Source organism: Balaenoptera borealis (genome assembly GCF_965194805.1).
Source record: "Balaenoptera borealis genome assembly, chromosome: 14".
Taxonomy (NCBI): domain Eukaryota; kingdom Metazoa; phylum Chordata; class Mammalia; order Artiodactyla; family Balaenopteridae; genus Balaenoptera; species Balaenoptera borealis.
In genome coordinates this window covers 81,841,328-81,859,613 of record NC_138875.1, presented here as the reverse complement: position 1 = coordinate 81,859,613, position 18,286 = coordinate 81,841,328, and the positions used below count along the sequence as shown (strand labels likewise).

The 18,286-nt window shown below is 43.9% G+C and overlaps 1 protein-coding gene across 1 annotated transcript in view; it reads right to left on the bottom strand.

Moving 5' to 3' along the window:
- Positions 1 to 5,670: 5,670 nt before the first annotated feature.
- Positions 5,671 to 18,286, bottom strand: part of TMEM233 (transmembrane protein 233) — a 45,143-nt gene continuing 32,527 nt past the window's right edge. Inside the window, exons 2-3 of the mRNA XM_082356054.1 lie at positions 15,918 to 16,054; positions 5,671 to 7,712 (exon numbers count right to left, since the gene is read on the bottom strand). Coding sequence (XP_082212180.1) covers positions 7,706 to 7,712; positions 15,918 to 16,054 — 144 coding nt within the window. The 3' untranslated portion in view covers positions 5,671 to 7,705. The remainder of the gene's footprint in view (positions 7,713 to 15,917; positions 16,055 to 18,286) is intronic.

The window sequence follows — 18,286 nt, the reverse complement described above, 5'->3', positions numbered from 1 at the left end:
ATCTCATTTTTTAAAATAATAAAATTAATAAGAGCTAATATTTACTGAATAACTCCAGAAGCAGGTCCTGTGGATAATCTCACCCCTCTTGCTAAAGTATTTATTTCAGGGATGGGCTTGTAAGCCAGACCTATGCTAACCTGGATTCAGACATGGTCCTATGACATGTTACAGTGAGAAGGAAGGGCGGGGCTTTTGTCTGATGGTTTGGGGTAGAGAGGCTTCTCTCAGGACATTGATGAGGAACTTTTAGCTTGAGATGCTCCTCTCATGAGGGATGCCAGATGAGAACAATGAATTATACACAAAAGAGAACAGAACTGAGAGAATCAAAGAGAATCAGAGCCACAGTGCGGACTTTATGATCTGCTGGATCAAATCAACCTTGAAGTTTGTCCTCTGTCTGAAATTTTCCATTATGAGAACCAGTAACTTCTCCTACTGTTTAAGTCAATTGGATTTTCTGTTGCTTACGACCAAAAGCATTCTAAATCATATACTCAGATTAGCTCCTACTGTTAAACAATAGGAATGGGGAACTCCCTGGTGGTCCAGTGGTCAGGACTCCTTGCTTTCACTGCTGAGGGTCTGGGTTCAATCCCTGGCTGGGGAACTAAGATGCTGCAGGGGGGAAAAAAAAAAGATGGCAAAAAAAAAAAAAGAATATAACAATAGGAATGTAGTAGTTTTTTCTTCTGTGCATATCAATTATTGTACATAGAAAATAAATTTTAGACATAAAGGTGAGACCTCAGAGCTTCTTAAATATCTGATAAGATCCCAGACAGAAAATATGTTGTAGTTACCGCAAATCTGTCCCCAAAGTTCAGCCCGCACAAATTTATGTCAAGCTTGCAACTTATTAGGGAAAATGGGCAACAGGCAAGTAAGTCATTTCTTTCTGTTATGTGTAAAAAGTAGTTCTGTTATTTTTCTCAGTTATGAATTAAAAGATTAGAGTCGTTTTATGATTTATGTGAGTTAATGTAGTGATTAAGAACATGGATATTAGAATCAAACTGCCTAGGCTCAAATCCTAACACTTTGCAGTTGTGTGACCTTGAACAAGTTACTTAACTTCTCTGTGCCTCAGTTTCCTCAAAGACAAAGTTGAATTAACAGTAGTACTGGGGGCTTCCCTGGTGGCGCAGTGGTTGAGAATCTGCCTGCCAATGCAGGGGACACAGGTTCGAGCCCTGGTCTGGGAGGATCCCATATGCCGCGGAGCAACTGGGCCCGTGAGCCACAGCTACTGAGCCTGCGCGTCTGGAGCCTGTGCTCCGCAATAGGAGAGGCCGCCATGGTGAGAGGCCCGCGCACCGCGATGAAGAGTGGCCCCCGCTTGCCGCGACTGGAGGGGGCCCTCGCACAGAAACGAAGACCCAACACAGCAAAAATAAATAAATAAATATTAAAAAAAAAAATAGTAGTACTTATATTTAGGGTTGTTAATGGCAATTGAGTGAAAGTACATTTTAAGGGCTTAGCACAATACTTGGCAGATAGCAAGCCATAATATTATTATAGTTACCCACTTTTTTCTTTTAATGGTTAAACAACTTCTTTGGGGGCAAAAGAGCTATTTTTAGAATTGCAGAATACAGAGACTGAGGAACAAGTCTGATTTAGCCAGACTCTGTCTTCCTCCGTCACTGAGGTTTTACTATCTTCCCTACTTCCCAAGGAACAGAGATGTTACACTGCTTTTGAGAACTTTGAGGCCAGAACTAAGTCCTAGAGTGAGTTATCCTGAAAAATCACCCTGGAAATCAGCCAATAAATCTGTTTCAAAAGCAGCAGACTGTACTTTTGTGCTTTGAACTAGTGACTAGTGGCAAGTATGGTCATGTTGGAACCTAAGACTCTGGAGCTAGGCTATGCAGGTTCAAATCCTACTTCTACCACTTACTACTTATGGGTCCTTGGGCAGGTTACTTAACCTTCCCATGCCTCGGTTTCCTTGTTGGACAAAAGTGGAAAATAAGTAGTAGCTTCCAGGCTTCCCTGGTGGCGCAGCGGTTAAAAATCCGCCTGCCAATGCAGGGGATACGGGTTCGAGCCCTGGTCCGCGAAGATCCCACATGCTGCAGAGCAGCTAAGCCCGTGCGCCACAACTACTGAAGCCCGCATGCCTAGAGCCCATGCTCTGCAACAAGAGAAGCCACTGCAATGAGAAGCCCGTGCACCACAACAAAGAGTAGCCCCCGCTCGCCGCAACTAGAGAAAGCCCACGCGCAGCAACGAAGACCCAACGCAGCCAAAAATAAAAATAAATAAATTAAAAAAAATAGTAGCTTCCTCAGTTGGTTCTTGTGACAATTACATGGTACAAAGTGCTTAGAGTAGTGTCTGGCATAATGTAAGCCCTTAAAAAGCATCAGCTCCATTTCCGTTTTGTTGAAAGCTGGTTATTCCAGACCCTGTTGCTTCTTTTCTCTGTCAAAGCTGTGCAATTTCCCTCCAGCTTGTTTCTGGAGCCCATTACACAGACACAGAGGGTTATAAAAGGCAATAGAAACATGCCATTCATTAAAAGGGAACACCCCGACTTGCCTTTCTCCACTTCTTCCACGAGGGGGCAGCCCAGCCTCAAAAGAGGCCTCACAAGCCACCCATACAAGGAGTTGGTTCAAATTCCTGTCCCCAAACATTCTCACTTATTCCTTGATCACTCATAGTGATGGTTTAGAAAACAGAAGTTATGAAAAATCCACGTACACCCAAAAGTTATTTCACAAAGCTATGGACCCAAATGAAGCCCAGCTTGTGTGGGCAGCCTCCATAGGGTAGAAAAGTCAAGCAAAGGGATTCTCCCTGAGAGCCTACAGAAAGGAATGCAACCTTGCCGGCATGTTGATTTTGGCCCAGTGAGACCTGTTTCAGATTTTTGGCCTCCAAAACAGGAAGATAATAGATGTGGACTGTTTTCAAGTCACCATGTCTGTAGTCTTTGTTACAGCATCGATCAGAAACAAATACACAGGGAGACCTACAAGAAGACTATTGTAATTGTTTAGATTTCTTGAGATGGCTCAAGAGCTATTTACCTTACCTACTAAATGTTGGGATCTGTATTAGGTCCTCTTTCACCCTGGCCATCAGGCCATTTGTCACCTTTACAGAGGCAGGATTTGGCCTTTCATGAATTCCTGTCAATATACTCACTCCAAAGCACAAGCAGTCCCCATACATGGGATTCCACGTCACCCAGTGGAATCAATGCTTGGTGGCAGTGCCAGGAGCAGACAGCTAGGGAAAACTAAATGGCAGGGCACCTCGGTGAACCAGTCTATGACTGTGAACTGGGCAAACGTGCACTTGAACCGGAAGAGGGCTAAAAGTTTTGACTGGACTACCGCAGATTTGACCTGGCCACTCATCTGAGGTTTGGAACAGACAGGTACACAAGATGAAACTCAGATGCCTGACACAAAAAAACGCACAAAGGCAACTTTGTGCTTCCCTCTCCTGACCCCTGATAAATAAATCTCTGTTGGAACAAATAATCAATCAATCAATCTGTTGGAAAGGGGATTCGTTCTTTCTGTGGCTTCTCTAGGGATGATGGGTGATGCCTGGGTATCAGGTATCTTTGTATTTGTCAAATCGGAATTCAAAGTATCTTGGTCCAGGGGCCTATATATTTTTTTTTAAATAAATTTATTTATTTTTGGCTGTGTTGGGTCTTCGTTTCTGTGCGAGGGCTTTCTCTAGTTACGGCAAGTGGGGGCCACTCTTCATCGCGGTGCGCGGGCCTCTCAGTGTCGCGGCCTCTCATTGCGGAGCACGGCTCCAGACGCGCAGGCTCAGTAGTTGTGACTCACGGGCCCAGTTGCTCCGCGGCATGTGCGATCCTCCCAGACCGGGGCTCGAACCCGTGTCCCCTGCATTGGCAGGCAGACTCTCAACCACTGCGCCACCAGGGAAGCCCCCAGGGGCCTATTTTTATAGGGTAATTCCCCAGGCTCAAATATTCAACATCCATGAGTATTTTTTTAAGGATTGGTAGTAACCAATGAATATGGACACTGTCTTAGAATACTTCTCCTTTTTTTTTTTTTTTAATCAGCAGCCCAAGACAGTTTCTTATATTTAGAAGCCTGGATCTAGGGTTACGTATCAAGATACACGCATAATGCTGTTTTGCTGAATGCAGCTGTCTCGTATGGGCCGAAGATAATTTGCTGATCCAAGAGCTGAGACCAGCGATTTTATGTCTGCATCTGCTTCTGCCCATAACTTGTGGGCAAAGACAGAGCCACCTCAAAGGCTGTAGCCATATCAGCCTTAGCAATGCACAGAGCAGTGGGACACGGACATTCCCTCCCTGAGGCTTTGCCCCTTGGATACAGTCAGTGCTCCCTCCTGCAAAGGGACTGCATGACACTGTTCCTTGCCTGTCTTAGCACTCTCACATTTCCTTCTAATTGTTTCTATATGTGCTTGTTCCCCACTAGCCTGATAACTCTTCCCAAGGGTCTCTCTTCATCCTACTGGAATCTCCAAAGCCTAGCCCAGTTTCTATGGTTGAACAGGTGCTCTGTCAATAATGGTCGGATGAGGAAATGGAGGAGAGTGACAACAGAATGGGTAAATTGTTTGAAAAGCTAGTAGATGCCTTTTACCCTGCTTGTGACAGGCATTGTAAGAAGCAGCCTGATTAATGCAGACAGTGGTTGTGTTGTTTTTTTTTTTCCTTCCCCTGCTCAGCATCTGTCTCTCCTTCTTCTGGTAAAACCATTTTAGTTTTCCTTTGGGAAACCACCCTTCCCACACTCTCAATCCACAAAGTTTGGGTGGAGCTGACTTCACCCTCCGTTTTACTCACTGAATCGTGACCCAGTTCTGGCCAAAGAGGGCACCACACACCCCTGGACACAGCATCACTTTGTGTTGGAAAGCGTGGCCACAACTGTTTGTTAATGGCTGGTATCCATTCTGATGGCTTGGTTCCTGCTCCAAATCAATTGTGCATTATTTCAAATTGAAACTTTTTTTTTTTCCCTTGTAGCTATTAGGGAAGAGTTACTTTATTTCCACAGGCACTGCTTAGCTGGTAGGAAGAAATCTGAAGACGCTGGCAGCCGCTGTGCCACTGTGAAACCAAAATGTACTCAGGAAGTTGAAGCTGAGAAGTAGATAAGGGAGGCGTTCTTAATAATGCTGAACACCAAGATGCAGCCATACCTGAAGCTACCCCTGGAATTTTCAGTTATATGATCAAGTAAACTCTTTTATCTGTAGCCTTTTTTTTTTTTTTGTCATTGGCTGCTGAAAGCGTCCCCTGGCTCTTGGCCAATGTGTTTCCTAACTGTGCTTTTTGGAGTGGAGCAGGGCCGATCTCAGCCTTGCAGGAGGTCGCAGAGAAGACTGTCATCACACTTTGTCAATATTAAAGTTCCCTGCCAGGCCCTGGGGGCCCAGAAAAAAATCAGACCCTCATCTTGATCCCAGAGGTCTCAGTGGCTTTAGTGGGACCAACACTTTTAATGCCTCCCAGAAGGGCGTTTCAGGCCATGAGTTAGATCTGAGTTGACAACTCTCTAGCCCCACCCTCGGCCTCTCTATGGTCCTCCCTATAGGCTGAGGCTGGGATGAATGAACGCGTTTCGATTATGGGAGTCTCTAGAAGGTTGGGAACCCCAAGAAAACACAATGTATACACCATGGTAAACAGGCTTTCTTAAAACCATTTTTATTCTGCCTCTCAGCAACACTTCATTTGATTTGGGTAAAAGATCAGGGACTCAAATACAAACAAACAAAAAACAAGGTGTGAGAAACAGAAATCAGGATCCCATATACTGGAATGATGCCAGGATCTCTGTGTGCTGAGAACTGGTGTCCCTGATTCATGTCCTCCTGGGACAAGTGCTGGCTCATGACGGACATCTGGGAAAAATGACAGGTGGAATCTGGTGTCCATCAGTGTTTATTTTTTGCGAGGGTCCAGGATTTTTAACAAATGCCTGAGATTCACAATATCTAAGAACAATGCTTTGTATAGCACTTAGAATTTCCCTCCAGGGGCAATCATATCTATCATGGTGATGAATTCTCATAATAACACTCTGAGCTAAGTAGGCAGGCGTTCTTATCTCCATTTTCCAGATGAAGAAATTTGAGGCACAGAAGGCTAATAAGAAACTTGCCTAAAATCAGCTTGCATAGCTAGTTAGTGGCAAAAAAAGGCTTTGGAACTCAGGTGTTTTGACTTAGCCTCTTGTTCATTCACTTAGAATAAGCTGCCTTTTCTCTTGCTTAGGAAAGTTATTTTCACTATTTCTAATATTAGTGTTTGAAGTTATTTTTTTTTGAAGTTATTTGTGACATATATACCTATCACCTGTTGTGTTAACCACTTAATATTTTCTTTGAGTCCACTTCCTTTTCTTAAGTAAATGTATTTGAACAGAAAACAATGTCCCCTTAAAGTAGACAGCTATAAATGGAAGGTAATTAATAAAATACATAGAATGAAAACAAAAACCAGTAAGTTATTAAATTCTATCTAAACAAAAGACTTTGAACCTGAGGCCTGCTCTTTCTTTATTAAGAAGGAAAAAGAGCCAAAGGATCAGAAAGGTGTAAAGGACCCGTGAGCACTACACAGAGACTTTCTCTGAGCTGTAATCAGGATTGAAAAAGAATAGAAAAGGGCAAATGTTCTTTGTGATTCAGTGTCACTTAATGTTGTGGCTTTAAATGACTTAAAAATTATCTTTGTGTACCACCAGCGGTATGTCTTGCACACGGGGTTAGCGTCTTCTGGAAGGTAGAATAATGGTGGCCTTGTTAAACCCGTACAGTCACACCTAAAGGGTTTACATTTGACAGAAAATAAATACAGTGGGTGGCATTTCCAGGTGGCATCCAGGAAAATCAAAGATCTTGCCTGAGACTTGCTAAAGAGAGAAAGAGGAGAGAGAGAGATTGAATAAAAGCACATTCCATAAACACAGCCAGTATATTCCCAAAACTGGGATGGGAAAGGTGGCCGTGGACCTAGAATTGACCACTAAGTACATTCTCAGAATCTAAGTGAAAACTGTGGCTGTGGTCAAGTTCACCCAGGGTGGATGCAAGGAAGGGGTCGGTGGGAGGGAGTTACAAAAAGTGAGATCAAGACAAAAGACCAGAAAGCTCCTTCATCTGAGTCTTCAAAGATGGGACGGTGAACTCTGGGGAACTGATGGAGGAGGAGCTACTGAAGATTGAAGTGAAGCTGCAACATGTAAAAATCAAAGGAAACAATCCACAAATTCAGCTCTGTTTGGTGACTTTAAACATGCTACAAACGTGCTCAACATCGCCAACACCAGCGTCCATTGCTCCTCCCAGAACCTCCCTCTCCTTCCGGACCTGGACCCCCCTCCCCCATTAGAAGTAATGAGATTTTGAGGCTTATCTCTGGAGAAGAGGAATGGACACATGGACACAATGGCTTCTGATAAACTGAAAGAGTGAGACTTGATTTTCTTTCTTAAAAAGAAAAAACAATGACTCTAGCTGACCTGGCTTTGCTGCCTGGTTTTCCTAAATTTTGGACATTTTTTTTTTCTTTTCATTATTAGTTCATTTGCCAGGGAGAGTCCTGGAGGAAAAGATCTCACAGTCTGAAGTCAAGGATCCATTCCTCAGAAACTCCTTTGGGGTGTGTGTGGATGAGGTCCATCGTCCATGCTCCTGGCTGACTGCTGGCTGCTCAGACACTGTGTGTACAAGAGATAAAGTGAGGGGGGTGGGGTGGGGTGGGGAGGGAGGGGGGAGGGAGAGAGGGAGGGAGGGAGAGAGGGAGGGAGGAAGGGAGGGAGGGAGGAAGGGAGGAAAGGAGGAAGGGAGGGAGAGAGGGAGGGAGGGAGGGTGGGAGGGAGAGAGAGAGGGAGGGAGGGAAGGAGGGAGAGAGGGATGGAGGGAGGGAGGGAGGGAGGGAGAGGGAGAGAGAGAGAGAGAGAGAGAGAGAGAGAGAGGGAGGGAGGGAGGGAGGGAGGGAGGGAGGGAGGGAGGGAGGAGAGCCTCGTCACCGAGGGCTTCCTTCTTAAAGGGCAAGTACTCTAATTCAACCAGTGCTGAGGTGCACTAGCAGGTCTGCACTCTTTTGAGTCTAAGCACTGGCTTCTTTTTGAGAAACATTTTATTTGGAAACATACTATGTTTTAAGTGTGGCACATGCAGAAAACCCCAAACGATGCAGATGTAGGCATACTCATGGTCCGTGAGTCTTTCTGAATCTTATTCTCCTCCTCAAGGGTTAGTAGCACTGTTAGCATTGGGGGTGCATCCTCCAGGCATTTTCCTCTACATTTAAATCCATAAATATTCACTTAGAAATCGTTGTGTGCATGTGCGTGTGCATTTATTTATTTAAACTCATTCATTCATTTATTCAGTAAATATTTATATGCCAGGCACTGCTCTAGGTGCTGGTGTTAATAACAATACCCAGCAGTTCCTACCATGTGCCAGGCACTGTGCTTTATACAATTTAGTCTTCACAGCCCTATGAGGTAGGTACTGTTTTATCCTCATTTTATAGATGAGAGAACTGAGGCACAGACTGGTTAAAAGACGTGCCCAAAGGCACACAACTACTTAGATTTAAACCCCAATGGTCTAGCTTCACGGGAAGCACCCTTAAATGTTATGCTCTATTATTATGGGCAATGACAGAAATGAAATGAAAATGTTCCTGGAGTTTTCATTCCAGTAGGAGGAAACAGACCATTTTATATATATATAAAATATATATTTTATATATTTATATAAAAATTTATATGCATATATAAAACTTCTCAGGGAGAAGTAAATACTCGGAAGAAAAGTAAAGTTGGTTAAGGGGACACAGGGAAGAGGCGTGGGGCTATGGGTGCTATTTTAGAGAAGTTGGCCAGGGGTAGCCTCTCTGCTAAGTAACATATGAGCAAGTATCTCAAGGAGAGATGGGAACAAGCCATGTGAATACTGGGAGGAAGAAAATTCTAGGTAGAGGGGCCAGCAAGTGCAAAGGCCCTGTGGCATACTTCTATTGCTCAAAGAAGAGAGAGGAATTCAATGTAGCTGAAGTGGAGGAGTGAGGGGGAGAGTCCTGGGAGATGAGGATGGAGAAGCAGCAACCAGATCCTCTGGGGCCTTATAAAGCCACAGTAAGGGAGATACTTCCATGTTCAAACTGCAGTGTATTATTCCATCCTATGAATGAACCACTGTGTATTTAACCATTTTCCTGCTGATGGACATTTAGGTTGTTTCAAGCTTTCCCCTATTTCGAACGGAGCTTCAGTGAACATCATTGCACATCCTTGATTCTCATCCCTAGGCTGCACATCAGAATCATCTGTAGGGCCCTAAAACCTACCAATGTCCTGCCCTATCACTGGAGATTCTAACTTAACTGGTCCAGGGTGCGCCCTGGGCACTGGTGATTTTAATGTGCAGGGAGGAGAACTACTGTTTTACATGCCTTTTTGTGACACTGAAAAGCAGAATTGCTGGGTGGGCAGGCACATAAATTTTAAAGTTTAATAGATACAACCAAATTGATCTCCCAAAAGACTGTCCCAATTTACAGTTCCACAGACAGTGTGGTATACAATTCTTCACACTCTCACGCACCTTGACATTATCCATCTTTTAAATTGTTTCAATCTGGCAGCCGGAAAAAGAAATTATATATATATATATTAGTATTTTGTTGTTGCTTTAATTTGTGTTGCCCTGGTTACTGAAGAGGTTGAACATCTTTCTCTTTCCTTTTTAAAAATTTCTTTCTTTATTCTTCTTTCTTTTAAAAACATTATTTTTTTGAACATCTTTTTCATGTTTATTCTGATTTTTTCATCAATGTCCCACCAGCTTACAAACTTTTCAAAGCAAAAATCTGTCCATTGTTGATGACTTTGGTCTTACTTGTCTTTACTGCAACTTATCTGAACCAACAAAGAAAGCCCTTCTGATCTGGAAACAGGTAATGTTCCCCATTTTTCATCATGGAATCATAAAAATTCTCTGAAGACACATCCTGTGCGAAACAATCACCAAGAAGCCTTACACCAGCCAATAATATAGGGAATAAGACAGATTTGCTTTTATGTTTTTGCAAGACCAACTTCTTGCTTCTTATCCCCCTTGAGATATATGCTTAAGTATATATGTAAGTAAGGATATGCTTACTTCCCATTCTAATGCAAAGGGAGGATATTTTGAGGCCAGGAAAGGACCTTTCCAGTCTGTTTGTGGGACAGAAGCTTTGCCGTACAGAATGGGTTAACATCTACTAACTCTGAACCTGCTAATGGGAGATAGTCGTGGGATCCTTAAACTTAGAAGTCAAGTTCTTCCTTAATGGAACTTTGGAACAGGAAGTCTCTTATTGCTAAGAATGACAAACATTTTTAATACATGGTGGGAGTGTGCCTAGCTGTTTAGGTACCTACAAGAACACCCAGAGATGTAAGGTCAGTGGAATTGCAATGTATGTGCGTTTACAGAAATCAACTATTCATGTTCCTCAAAGAGAAAAAAGCGACCGTTTAAATGGAGCTTCTGGCCACCAGGTCGCGCGACACTTATGAGTATGAATGGGTACAGGGCTCCCACTGAGCTCGGAGTGTGGTTCCAGTGTTTAAACATACGACACAAATGTCCCTGCTGAATCTGTCACAGGTGAGACCTGTGCTTTGTGAAACATGACTAGAGCCACCTCACCTTGCCTGAATCCTCAGACACCAGCAGAAAGTAAGTCTGCAGACTTGCTGATTTAGGCTGGGGATGTGAAGGAGCAGGGTCAATAACTAGACGGATGCAATATTTCAATGTTCCACCTCCGCGATTCATTTCTCCACCTTCCCCAGTAACCTGCGGGCAGGGAACTTTATAACTGCAAGAGACTGCAAGTTTCTGATTCCATTTGGACCAGAACACTTCTCTTCTGACAGCTCAGCATCCTATCCCAAACTGTTGACTATTTTAGTTCAATGATTCCCAGTTCTAACGGACTGCATGTCATGAAACTCTTTCTTTGCTCCAAGCACCATGTGGCTCACACAGACAACCTGTAAAATTCGGACGAATGATGGAAAAAGAGATCATATTTGGGGTTACCAGAGGCAGGGGTTGGGGGGAGGGAGAGTTGGATGAAGGTGGTCAAAAGGTACAAACTTCTAGTTATAAGATAAATGAGTGATAGGGGATGTGATGTACGATGTGATAAATATAATGAGTGCTGCCGTAGGTTACAAATAAAAGTGGTTAAGACAGCAAATCCTAAGAGTTCTCATCACAAGGAAAAATATTTTTTTCTATTTCTTTAATTTTGTATTTACATGAGCTGATAGATGTTCACTAAACTTATTGTGATCATCATTTCATGGTGTATGTAAGTCAAATCATTATGCTGTACACCTTAAATTTATACAGCGCTATATGTCAATGACATCTTGATAAAACTGGGAGGAAAAAAATTAGGATGAATGAGACTTTTTTATGAGTTTGGGTGAAGACTATCATGACCTGAGTCTATTCTGAGAAAACAAACTACCCGAGATTTCAGTCACTTGAGGGAGAAGAGATTGGTTACAGTTTTCTTAATAAGGATAAGGAATACTTTTTTTTAAAGGCAGGACTTCACCATTTTTAAAAGGCAATAGGTGACTTCAGACAGTTGTTTTTTAATGAAACGCAGAAAACTGACATATTCAAACCTTTCGGTCTTATCTCTAGGGTAGTTCTTCTCTAAAGTCAGATTTTCCCAGCCCCTCCAAGGAAGTCCTTGCTGCCTTTTAGATTGCTACAAAAGAGCCTCTCTGCGGGTCTGTCTCCTAGCCTGTAAAATGACTCCCATCCTTGGCCTTGAGTTAGATATAACACGTTAGGATGACAAGTCTGCTGAGGTAAATGAAAACTGACTATTCTGTTAACGGCTGGCTACTGTTAGTGCCTCTGCAGTTTAGATTTGGGAGGGAGAAAGTTTGGTGCGTTCTGATCACCTGCACCAGAGCCCTAGGGCAGGAGAGGGGAGCTTGGAAATGCAGATTCTTGGTCCTCGCTTCTGGCTTTGTGAGTTGGAATCCTTTGAGGTAGGGCTCCGACGATGTCCATCTCTTTTAAAACTCCCCAGGTAACTCTTCTGCAGCCCAGAGCTTGGGAACCTCTGCCTTAGCAATGCCACATTGCCATTCAATTCCTGCAGTAAGCCAGGCTGGGAAATTTTACTCCAAAGGATTACTGAGAAATCGGCCTTGTTATTGGTCTTAACGGAAGATAGAACTGATTTCATTCACTGAGGCCTAGTTTCTTGCTGTCTCTTACAGACACACACACACACACACACACAAACAAAGCCTTTACATTTGAGTGTCTCCATGGGATTCTAACTCTGGAAGACATTTTTGCTTTCTTTGATAACACGGAAGAAAAAGTATCTAAAAGGAAGCTGACCATACAGATGGGGGGAAAATTCTGTCCTCACTTTATAGAGAGGGAAATTGAGGCACAGAGAGTTTCATAACATGTCAGGGCGGTCTGGGTGGTAGAACTAGGATTTGAATCCTGGCAAAACTGGTGCTGCGGGCCAGGCTCTAACAGTTGTGAAACACTTCCCCTTAGGGAGAAGGGATGGAGAGGTGACTTCCTCTCCTGTCCTTTACTACTACTAACGAAACCTCAGTCACAAGCATACAAACATCAATGCTTTATCTCCAGATAGAAACATTTATATTAAGAATGGAGAAAGTCCCCATACATGAAGACTTCTGCGTCCCTGGTAAAACTTCTTGCTTGGTGTCTAACAGGCAAACTGAACTCTGAAAGCCAAACTGTCCACCGGAGACTGTCAAGTAGCTAATGCCCAGGCTGCAGGTGCGATTTCTGTGTTTTTTGTTTTGGGCCCTCACCATGTGTTTCAACGATGTGAACTGGTTGTCAAAATCTAAAAATCAGGAGATTTTAAATGAAGACCGAGCTTTTCAATGTCTTCTGGAAAATGGGCCCACGAGATGTGCATTCTAAGTGGTGACAACTCGCCGGAGCAGAGTGGCAGCTGCTGCCTTTAAACTGCGCTCTCTCCTCGCACCACCGTCCCCACCGCTGCCTGCTGTCCTGCGACCGCTGCTTCACGCCTGTACACTCCCTGCCTAACCCCTGCAGCCCTTTGATTCTGCTACCCTGGGCCCTAACTCATCACATTCTTGTGGTAGGTTGGAACCTCACCGCACCAGCACCATATAAGTAATTCTAGAGTTAGTCACAAGGTGAGCGCCGTCCACTGGCCTTTGCTATCGGCTGTACTAGAAAGGACGTGCTGGCTTAGAGGCTGCGCGGTGTTTGGCTGAGAACAGTTTCCAGAGCCAGGTTATGCCGGGCTTAACACCCGCCTTTACACCTTACTGGCTGTGAGACAGCAGGCAAGTCACTTCCCTTCTCTGAGCCTCAGTTTCTTCATCTGCAAAAATGGGGATAATACTACCTACTTCATGGGGTTGCTGCGAGGACTCAGTGAGGGTTAATTCATATAAGAGCTTAGACCAGTATCTGGCATATGGTAAGTTCTATGTCAGTGTCAGCTGCTATTATTATAACCACTTAGCTCAAACACCGAGCTGGGCAGTATGTATTTTCACAAGTCCCCAGGAGTCAGGCCAGGACTTGGCCTTGTTCCCCTGGAACATCGTCCTTTCAGCTTGGCTCATATGTACAAAGCCTTGAACTCTATTTAGTAGCATTTTAAACTCCTGACGTCCTCCCCCAGTCATGTTGATAACCGTAGTAATAATAGAATTAATAAATGGTTTGTATTTTTTGTGTACTACTAAGGAACAGATGCCAACCTATACACATTCTCATTAACCTTCACAACAGCTTTATTAAATGGGTACTACTATAATCCCCAGTTGACAGAGGAAGAAACTGAAGTTGAGAAAGGTAAGCAGTTGTCTGATGGTCTCACCCTAAGTAAGTGGTAAAGGGGGTACTTGTGTCCAGGAAGTCTGGTCCCAAACCCGCACCATTAACTCCACCGCTCACAGCCCTGTGCTCACACACACAAGCACATTATGCTTTCTTTAAGAGGAAAGCTGGTGTGTTCACATCTATCTTTCAACTGTCTTTTCCTTCATAAGCCAACATCATCAATTTGCCATCTTGCAGGCAAGAAAGTTTGAGGTTCCTTTGATATTTTAGTGTCCTTTTCTCCTCTCTTTGGCCAAAGCCATCTATTTTCTTCCTCTATGACTCCTTGTATTTTGACATCTCCCCCTCCATCCAACTGCCCGATTGCTCATGGATTTGGCTTGCCTGTTAGGAAGCTGACCTACTGTGACATCCACTACACTCTGGGTTGCCAAGGTGGGGTTGGCTGACCTGGCAGGCTAAAGGGTGTGCCGCTCCTCTCTTATCCACCCAGTGGGCCCTTCCTAAAACCAAGTCAAAAAGACTGATCTTCTCAGCTTGAGGGGAATGGTGTAGGAGGAACAGTGCTGCTCTGACAGAAGAGTGACAGGATTTCTGAGTTCTTCTCTGTTTTGCTAGGAGTTACGCAGTGAGACAGAGATGAATCTGTACTTGTCATTTCCAGGTCTTGGCTGTCCATCACACCACCCTGCCCTCTGGCAAACCTCTGATGGAAAGTATCATTGATTCTAGCAGATGCAGGCCATCTCAGCTGGTTGGAGAAATCAGAATAAATTTGTCCAAATCCAGAGAGAAACATCAACAGCATCCATCTCTTTATGAGATGAGAGCTCATTGAAAATACCAAACATCTGTGGAGACCCTTCTGCTCTTAAACTAAGAACAGTTAGGCTAGGTGGATGCAACGTCATGTAGGAAATCATGTAGCAGATTAGATGCTAAGGCAGAGCAAGTAATAACCTAAATATTCCACTTACTGTGCTACAGTTCTCACTCTCTTACAGTTTGGTGGAACTATGTGACCTGTGTTAGCCAATCAGTTATGAGCCTAAGTGACATGTGTCACTCCAGGGCTGAGGCAGTGAAAACCCACGTGGGATTCTCTGGTTTTTCTGTCCCCTGTCTTAGCTTGAGAAGCCCTCATGCTCTAGATCAGAGGTTGGAAAACTATGGCCCATGGGCCAGCTCCCTGTTTTTATAAATAAAGTTTTATCGAACATAGCCACACCCATTCATTTACAGATTGGATATGGCTGCTTCTGTGCTAAAATGGCAGAGCTAAGTAGTTGCAACTGAGATGCTGACAGTGACCTAAAATATTTACTATCTGGCCCTTTAAAGGAAGTTTGTTGACTCCCATTTTAGATAGAGCAGCTACAAGATGGTGGAGTTTCAGATAGCCTGGACCCTGAGTGACTGTGTGGAGGAGAGACCTTCCGCAAACCTACATGGCCCAGGGAACAGCAGTGAGGAAAAATGAAAACCCTTTTGTTTGGGGTTGTTTGTTACTGAGCACAATCTAACCTATCCTAGTTGATTCCAGTGGACATTCAAGAAAAGGCATTTTAGGGGACTTCCCTGGTGGTCCAGTGGCTAAGACTCCGTGTTCCCAATGCAGGGGGCCTGGGTTCCATCCCTGGTCAGGGAACTAGATCCCACATGCTGCATCTAAGAGATCACATGCCACAACTAAAGATCCTGCATGCCGCAACTAAAAGATCCCACATGCCGCAACTAAGAGTTCACATGCCACAACTAAAGATCCCGCATGCCGCAACTAAAACATCCCACATGCCGCAACTAAGAGTTCACATGCCATAACTAAAGATCCTGCATGCTGCAACTAAAAGATCCCACATGCCACAACTAAAAGATCCAGCATGCCGCAACTAAAGATCCCACGTGCCGCAACTAAGACCTGGTGCAGCCAAATATATAAATTGTAAAAAAATAAATTAAAACAAAAAAGAAAAGACATTTTACATTGGGAGGGATTAAAAAAGCCTACTTACTTTCGTGCGAAGTGAACTGCACAAGAAATAGCAATGATGAGAAGGCCAATAATGATGGAGGCGAAGGCCACCCACTTGGCATTCCTCCCAAGCCGCTTGGATCCTTCGATGTCTCCATCATTGTAGCTGTTCAGAGACTGGAGGACACAAGGGAAGAGCTGGTGATGACAACCCACAGGGAAAGATATGGCTTCCCAGGCTGATCTGAGCAGGTGGCATGGTTACCACTTCCTCCAGGAAGTCTTCCCTGAACTCCCAGTCTGAGTTAACTTCCTCTTCTGTATTTCCTGATTACTTTCATCTTAATATTTACCGTAGCATATTGAAAAGACTGATTTGACCTCTCCCATTAAGTGCTTTGTGGGCAGGGACCATTCCATCTTTTTCAGCACAGTATACCAGTGCCTAATGCAATATTTGTCATGTAGAAGATGCACGATAAATATCTGTACGATGAAAGGATGAATGGGTATATCTGTCTCATCCACTAGAAGAGGGGTTTGCAAACTATGGCCCATAGGCCAAACCCAGCTTGCTGTTTTTATAAACAAAGTCTGTATGGAATGCAGTCACAACCACTTGTTTACTATTGTCTGTAGCTGCTTTTATGTTACAACAACGGAGTTGAGTAGCTGGGACAGAGAGCATACTGTCTACCAAATCCTAAAATATTTACTAGTTGGTCTACGACAGAAAAAGATTGCCTGTTCCTACACAAGAAGGTCAGGGACATTGGCTGAACTGTTCACCTCTTTGCCCAAGCCAAGCTGCCATTCATCTGGCACCTACTCATACAGCTTTCCCAGCTGTTAAAATATTGGAATACTTTTGTACTGGTTGGTAAATAGCAGCTACCCGTCCCCAATGTCCCAGCCATCCTGGCCTCTCCTCTGAGTTACCCCAGGCTTCCCCATGATCCAGCAACTGCAGGGTATCTCTGGGCTCAGCAGATTATCCTTGTGCAAAGGCCCAGAATCAGATTCTGTGCCCCTTTGAGCAATGTCTGGGCCACTGCAGGGACTCAAGAAATATGTATTGGCTGAATGGGTGAATGAATACATCCATTTCCCTACAGAATATGAGTTCATTGAGGGCATCTTGGAGTCCCAGGCAAAGTAGAGGTGCTCAGAGAATCCTTGCTGCTGAGCTGGAGGCCAGATGCCATTCTTCTTTCTTATAATAAGCTCTCTTTATCGTAACTCCCATTGCTGAGAATTCCCCAAAAGTCATGCTGCAGCTCAAATAAGACTGGAAATATGCATTTATAAGTTAGGGACAGAGTGACCTGATCCATGCCATGAACTGTAGGTTTCTGTGGGAACTCTATTCTTGATCCTGAAAGCTCAGCACTTCAGTAATAATCACCCTTCTTCGTCGACTATTAAGGGGAATGAGGCATATGCAGGCAATTACAAGCCAGAGAAACACCCAGTATACCACAGAGCTTTCTGCTTCCAGGACCTTCCATTAATTCTTGGACCCGGCCACCTTAGTCAGCAACAGGCTGGGAGACCCGCCTTTCCCAGCAAGAGTCTTGCTTTTAGGCCTCTCGTGTGAATGGGCGAGTGAGAACTTGCAACGATGCCAGGGACTGCCATCAGGGTGAGCTCCACAATTCTGTACCCTGAATTCTGGAGTTCTTAACCCTGGGTGCCCATTAGAAACACTTGGATAGTATAATTTTTAAAAATACAGATAGCTGGGCCCTATTCTGGAGAGACTCTGATTTAACTGGTGCAGGAACCAGACACCAGTTTTTTTTTTAATTGTGGTAAAATGTGCCTAACATAAAATTTACCATTTTTGGTGTACAATTCAGTGGCGCTAAGTACATTCACACTGTTGTGCAAACATCGCCGTGATCAGTCGTCTCAAACTAAAACTCTGTCCTCAATTAAACACCAACTCCTCATTCTTCCCAGCCTCCAGCCCCTGGCAACCACCATTTTATGTTGTCTCTATAGATCTGATTATGCTAGGGGCATTATGTGAGTGGAGTCATAGAATATTTGTCTTTTTATGCTTATTCCAATGAGCAGAATGTCCTCAAGGTTCATCCATGTGGTAGCATGTGTCAGTTTCCTTCCTTTTTAAGGCTAACATTCCATTTTATGGATAGACCGCATTTTGTTTATCTGCTTATTCACTGATGGATGCTTGGGTTGCTGCCACAGTATTTGGCAGTCTCAGGATTGAAAAGTTTTGGTCTAGACAGCTATCCTTAACATCCTGCAAGGTCAAGATGCTTACCATCTTAAGATTTAACCCAAGGAAGTGTGTCACAGAGTATGGGCTCTACACGCAGAGAGATCTGAGTTCAAATTCCATGTCTTATCAGCTGTGAGATTTAGAGCAAATTATCAAGCTTT